The 7,536-nt window shown below is 32.0% G+C and overlaps 1 protein-coding gene across 1 annotated transcript in view; it reads right to left on the bottom strand.

Annotated features, from left to right (window-relative positions):
- Nucleotides 1-432: 432 nt before the first annotated feature.
- The window catches only part of LOC149148184 (putative phospholipid hydroperoxide glutathione peroxidase), a 30,214-nt gene continuing 23,110 nt past the window's right edge, over nt 433-7,536 (bottom strand). Inside the window, exons 4-8 of the mRNA XM_089442098.1 lie at nt 2,171-2,256; nt 1,647-1,708; nt 1,248-1,366; nt 938-1,105; nt 433-744 (exon numbers count right to left, since the gene is read on the bottom strand). Of these exons, the coding sequence (XP_089298224.1) occupies nt 712-744; nt 938-1,105; nt 1,248-1,366; nt 1,647-1,708; nt 2,171-2,256 (468 nt within the window). The 3' untranslated portion in view covers nt 433-711. The remainder of the gene's footprint in view (nt 745-937; nt 1,106-1,247; nt 1,367-1,646; nt 1,709-2,170; nt 2,257-7,536) is intronic.

The raw sequence follows: 7,536 nt of genomic DNA, 5'->3' as shown, positions 1-7,536 counted from the left end.
TTATTTAAAACACAAAAAGGTACACATAATCATCTAAAATCCAAAACTTTAAAAGTCAAGTATCAAATATAAAGATCCCTTGAAGTACATATCTTTTCTTAAATTTTATATTTAAAAAAAAAAATTAAATATAAAATCCCTGGAAGTACAAATCTTTTCTTAAATTTTGTATTTTAAAAAGCATTTATATTTGTTAAAAAATATTATTTATAATTATTATTTTTTAATTAAATAGATCTAAAATCATATAAATAAATTAAAAATTATATATTTTAAAAAATAATGAGAGAGATTATTTAAAATGATATATAAATTTTGAAAATAACATATTACAGGCTCCATTTGAAGATATAAAGACTAGGAGGGTCTTGGGTAGTGTTAAGATTAAAATTAAGCTATTAGTGCAAAACAAACATACCCACATCATTTTTTATTCAATGATAGTTCAAGAAGTTAAAATTGCATTGAAATATATGATTAAAAAACTAATCGAAATGCCACATAACATAGTGGATGCAATACTTGCATCAGCAGACAAACTGTTTAACAATGCTGCCTTGAATATTGTGCAACTGAACAAAATAAGTACTTTGATAAACTGACAAACTGCCTAACAATGCTCCCTTGAATCTATGCCAGGGATAGAACACTATCATGTTGAATTGCCACTTCTTCTATTTTCCCAACAGAAAGGGTATTTTCTTAACAGAATCAAGCAATTCCTAACAACTTCTTCACGTCTTTCTGCAAACACGAAATGGAAAATATTAGTAACTATGTTTGTAATGGAGAATATTAGTAACTAATCCTTTAAGGTATGCATCCCATTAAATTAAAACCCTTTCAATGTCAAGTTTGTATGCAAAAAGACTAAGCAGACAGCTAGAATCTCCGCAAAGAAGGCATGGAACTAAGAAAAGGTGATTTGTCCAGACACCTCAATGCTCAATGGAGACGTAGTTGGCGCATATCGTTCAACAACATTTCCATCTTTGTCCACCAGAAACTTAGTGAAGTTCCACTTTATGTCTTCTCCAAAAATCCCACCTTTACTGGACTTCAAGAACTTGTACACAGGAGCTGCACTACTCCCATTAACTTCCACCTACATTACAGAGATGCCAATTTAGCACCGAGGATCTCAAGAATCAACCTGGTGGATTAGTTACTTTTAAATTAATCCACCTCTTGTATGAAAAGAAGTAGTAAATCTGAGAAGGTATAAAAAGCAGAAATAAGATGGAGACCTTGTCGAATATGGGAAACTCTGCTTTAAAACGAGTGCAGGCCACTTCTGCAATCTGTGCATTATCACCTGGTTCCTGTCCACCAAACTGATTGCATGGGAAAGCCAGTATTTCTAATCCTGGAAAAAAGTTATTGTGTAATAGACTAATATATTATCAAGACAGGAACGGGAGAATGGAAACAGAAAAGTAATGCAAAATTTTCAACAAACTCAAATAAAATAATTGACCTAAGGATGCTAATCCCATACCATTAAAGAACTAAGGCATTTTGACCTTCCTTGTCTAACATACATGCTATTATCAACAGATCAACAACAACAACAACCGGATATAATAGGACAGTAAGGAAATTTAAGAATTATTTGATGAGGTTAACCATGTATGTTTGGATAGTACCTTGATCCTTGTACTTTGCATACACTTCATTCAGCTCAGTATAGTTAGAGGTAGTCAACCCACTGCAAGACAAAGAACAGAGAGTCCCCAGTTAGTCAAGTTTATAAATGGGATAATTTTAGTTAAATACTGGAATAATACTGTGTAATATAGGTGAACTGTCCAACATTTGGGATGGTGAGTCCATCCATCATCAAGACCATAGAGAGTCTCCTAGGCATGGGTGCTTCCTAGGCTCTCTACGGTCCCTGATGATGGATGAAATCACCATCTTAAATGTTACACAGATCACACATATTACACAGCGTTATTCCCGAAATCTCTACAATATAAATATAATTAACTCTGAAAGTCTCCAATCACTCATTCTCACATATTATTTTAGAACTAAATTTTATAAAATACCTGATTTGAAAAATTACAGAAACACAATTGTAAAAATTCTTTCCTTTTTCTTTCTAATAACATAAATTAAATCCATTATGAAATCATTGATCCCAAGCTGAAGCAAAATGTAGAATTACCATTGAGAGGCAACATTGACAATGATTAAAACCTTGCCTCTGTAGAGGCTGAGATCCACGTCATTACCCCTAATGTCCTGCATACACTTTAACACAGTCCATTCAGAATCTCATATGCAAATGGGTGTAGAGAATAATAATATCAGAGAAAACAAGTCAAAGAATTAAATTAAAATTAAACTCTCCCTCTAGGGTGGCATTATGGTTTTTGCTTCTACTATCTCTATGCAACTATATGTTGGTTTTGCTCAGTCTAGTCAAATGTATTACTTAATGAAAACTAATGTTAGAAACATGTTTAGCAAATGGCTTAGCCATTGCTGGATATATGACATTTTTTGGACCACAATACTACTCTTCCATTGTTCGGTTTCCCTAATAGTAGGCCATGGGGGAAGAAGTAGCAACTATGGATGCACACAATATATCTTTCTAATTATCAATAGAATACACACACACACACACATAATGGTTGTTGAATGCCGATAAACATCAAAACACTTAAAAAACCATAAAAATTAGCACGAGTATATAAATTAAATGGTTGATAAATTCTCATAGGAGTCAATCTACAATAAAAATCAAAACACACACTTCATAATGCATGTCGCATTGCCCAAAAAATAAAAAATCATGAAGGAGATCCTTAACCTATAAATAGTCTTCCATAGAATGTCATGGGCCAATTCCATGGCTTATCACTACCACATGCCAAAAAAAAAACATAACTTGTTCCATATGACACTTGTCCATATGCCAATTTTATTTTTAATTAATAATGATTAAATAGGTAGAAAATAAATGACTATCTTTGAAATAAATTTCAACTTTAATTTGTGACTATTACAAAGAATATACAAAAATATTATTTAGAGATTAAATCCTTACCATCCACCTAATAATTATTGATAACTAAATTAAAATTGTGGAAGCCTTATTCCAAAATAGACACACTTAATTAACTAAACTATAAGTTTATTTTTAATTATTGTTATTATTGATTATAAAATACATTTATAAAAACATGTAACAAGATTCTTAACCATGGAGATTCACCCCACTTTATCATGGATATTTTCAACATATAAATATGTTGTGTTACAATATTATGAACCAATATCATGACTTACTAATATCACATGTCCAAAAAACCATAACTCATGTTCATATGACATTTCTTTTAATTAGCCAATTTAATTAAAAAGGAAGAAGCGGCAAGGTTGAGTACTTTCAGTGAAATAAATATCATATAATAACAAAAAATAAAAATAAATAGAATTTAGAAACAATAAAGTATAGTTAATATAATTTGGTATAATTTTATTATATTTATGGGATTAAAAATTTTGTAAGGTTGATGTTATTTATTTCATGGATGTCTCAATTATGATATATTATTACTTTTAGGTGTTAGAAAAATAGCCCTTTTCTTGGGCATTTTTTCCAATCCTAAAATCCAGTAGAGGATTTTAAGAATCATAAGGCTATTTAATTTACAAATTTCATGCATCCGGATGGTTTTACTGGGTGTTGAATCTATTTATATGCATTCAAAAATGCATTTTAAACAACAAGGTATCACAATCTGGCCCCAAATTATATTGTGAGATTCCAGGGGAAAAGGTCATTTTGTCTATTAGTTATAAAACATATCTATATTATAATTATTTTTGTCTTTTTCTTTATTTCTTTTAACTTAGTAAACTATGCAAATTATTTAAATCTTTCTCTAATTTACTTGTGTATATATATAGGATAGTGTATTAGAACATCTATATCATCTTCAATTCTCCTTGTTTACCTATATATTTTCTCTTAGAGATATTGTTGTTCTAGGTAAGTAAACATTGGATTAATCTCACTTTTGATAAAAATCCATATTATCATGAAGACCTTGGCACAATTAAAGTCTATCCATTACTCTTTTTCAACAAACCTCAAATGACTAATGGTTCATCTAGCAATTTGTTTTCTTCAATTCCCCATTTTTAATCCATTGCATCCTAATCCCTGCTTGTACATGTTTCTATCCTTATGCTATATTTTGATAATATATGTAACTGCACTAGGAGTGTTTTCTATAGTTATATGATGTATGTGTAATTTTTTATGTGCTCAACAACATAGAGTTAATAATTGGAATTTAAAAAATAGTAATTAAAAAAATTATATTATTGACCATAAATAAAACGTTTCATGTCCACTTTAAGTTAAAAAATTCAAAAGCTCATAGGGCATAGAGGTGAATAGGGAATGGAGTGTATTGTTAAAGCACTCCTTATGTGAAGGTCATTGGAAGAAAAATCCACTGAATAACTAACAATTAAAAAAAACCAATGTAGAGTCTCTCTCTCTCTCTCTCTCTGCTAATCATAAATACCTTATAAACAATAATTAATCTCTTAAAGCGAATAAACATATATAAAAAAATACAAATTCAAGAAATATAAATCAAGCGTGATGTAATATTTTTCCATTAGAAAAGGACGCATTAACAAATAAGTTGCTAGGATTTGGTCAAATAAAGGTACTTGATATGATATTTTTTCAGATCTGACAATTCTGTGATTTGTATTATGTCCGGGATTTGTTTTCAGATCCATCACATTGATGTTGGTTACTTTATCGATGTTACGAACCATCATATATGGTGATGCACCATGTATGATGGTTCATAACATCGATAAATTAACCAATATCAATGTGATGGATCCATAAACAAATCCTACACATGATATTGTTATGAATAATTATTATTGTAAGTGCCTTAGCTTAGACTTATGAAATGCAATGGATTAGATTATATATAAGTTGTGAATGTGTGGTTAAAATGACAAGATTTTATCCATGTGAGCTTAAGTAAATGATCCTATCCATAACTAATGTAATGTTATGCTTGCATGGATTCCTCGTCTTAAATTTAAGGCTAAGACTTTACTAGTGAAAGGATAGGCATGTAAAAATGATGTAAATATAATTATATGGACCATGAGGAAACTTTAGGTATGGATTATATGGACCGTGTGGTAACTTCGGGTAAGGTTGCCATAGTAAACGCAAGTTATCAAAATATTAATGTTGGAATATAATATATAATGGTCAAAAATGGTTGCAGAGAGAATGATGTGGCTATAATTCCATCAGAAGGGAAGAGGAAAGGGATCCTATGGGAAAATAATCATTTATTTCTAAGTGTCATCCTATGATCTCATTTCATATCCATCATGTGTTATAAAAAAATCCCATCCACCTCCATAGACTTAGAATCCAGTCATTTGATGCGTGTAGAGGTTGGTGGCAAAGTCTCCTCACATCATTATTGTAATACAATTTGAGTAGAATTAAGAGGAAGTGTAAGAGTACTTCATTCTCTTGTCAAAAGGAATTTCAATGGTCATTCTCCTTAAAACTAGCTCATTTTTTATTCTCTTTATGATTCTAAGGCACACATTCAATCAAGATACACCCACAGTGCATTCTCCCTTGGTAACCATTGTAGGAATTTATAGGGAAGTTCCTTAAATAGAACACCAAAGGACAGTGTTCACAAATAGATCACATATCAATACACCAGTATTCTTGACGTGGTTAAAACCGTCAAAGAGAGAAAAAGTCCATGGCCTGAGCCAACGCGGACACTTTAGGCAATTTATTAATGTAAAAGAAAGAAAATTTACATAATCTTCTCTCATGAACGGTCCCCTAACAAATGACCCTCCATGCTCTTTAAATAGAGATCATGGACCAATCGAGTGTTAAGCCATGGATAAAGCATCAGTAATACTGAGGAGAGAATGAACTGTTAGATCACTTCATGTCTAGAACATATCATGCCCATGGGATTGTAAGTTATAGAAAGTACATACTAAAGAAACACACTTTACCTAACTATGCACTAGACCAAGTTATACTTAATTATTTCCTATGTGTCAGGAATATCCTAACATCCCCCCTTAAGGACAACTTGGAATAGGATTGAAGGATGTTCAAAGATGACACAATAGGAGAAGGAAGGAGGCATTAGAGCCTATCCCCCCTTAGTGACAACTTCCTAAATTCCAACCATAAATCGAAGTTTAGTAAACTTCGCCTCCGTGAGAGCCTTAGTAAATATGTTTGCAACTTGATCATCGGATGAACAATATTGCACATCAAGAACATGGTCATGAATGAGCTTTCTGATGAAGTGCATGTGTAGTCCAATTTGTTTGTAGTGCTGATGTTGGACAAGATCTTTGCATAGTTGAATTACACTTTGATTATCACACCAGAGTGTATTTGGATGTTGCTGCTAAAAACCAAACTCTGACAGGATCTGACAAAGCCACAGGGCTTCCTTACTAGCTTCAATGGCGCCACGATACTATGCTTCTGCTAAGGAAAAAGAAATGGCACTGTGTTCCTTGTAAGCCCATGTAATAGGTCCAGAACCAAGAGTGAAGACATAACTTTCATTAGACTTCTGATCATCAAGGTCACCAGCCCAATCAGAATCAGTGAAACCAACCAATAGAGGAGATGCTTCTGCATAGTAATGAATCCCAAACTGAATTATACCTTAAAAATAACGAAGTATTATTTTAGCTTCTTTCCAATGACTTTAATGTGGGTTTTTCATAAACCGAGAAACAAGGCCAACAACAAAGGAAAGGTCAGGACGGGTATGGGTCAGATACAAAAGTTTTCCACCAAGCTGACGATATAAGATAACATCGACTTTAGGGGAAGTACAAGTGAATTACGAAAATTCTTTCGGTAGAAATCACATAGCATGATTTTTTGGTCGTTTAATATAGTCATTACTTAATAATATTTGTTAATATCATAATTTAAATATTATTTTTCAAAAACTAGTTGTTATTTGAAATTTTGGTGTCTACATTGCTTTCTATTTAAGTTGTTTCCATGGTCTTCCTCTTCATTTGGTCTTGATGATGAACCACATAGGTTGGTTCGAAACACGTCTTGGACAAAAAATTATGTTGTGTGATTTCTACCAAAATACCTTTTGTAATTCATTATGGATCACAGAAGCCTGAATTCTGAAGTACTAGTCACTAAAAGTTTGGCTCCATACTGAAAGGGAGAAGGGGTTGGCTTATAGTCTTCAATGTGAAAGTGGCATAGAAGATCACATGCATACTTGGACTGGGAAATGGAAATACCTTCTTTGGATTACAAGACTTGAAGACCAAGAAAATAATGCAAGTGTCCTAAGTATGTCATTTCAAACTGCTTTTTAAGGCTAGAATTCACATGGTTTATAAGGTTGGGATCACTACTAGTAAGGATAAGATCATCAACATAAAGAACAAGAATGATATGATACTTACCCACTTTCTTGGTGTAGACAGTATTGTCATAAT

The sequence above is a fragment of the Pinus tabuliformis genome, chromosome 9 (genome assembly GCF_031772625.1).
Source record: "Pinus tabuliformis cultivar Carrire ecotype Pingquan chromosome 9, CPIR1, whole genome shotgun sequence".
NCBI lineage: Eukaryota > Viridiplantae > Streptophyta > Pinopsida > Pinales > Pinaceae > Pinus > Pinus tabuliformis.
This window is presented reverse-complemented; position numbering and strand designations above follow the sequence as displayed.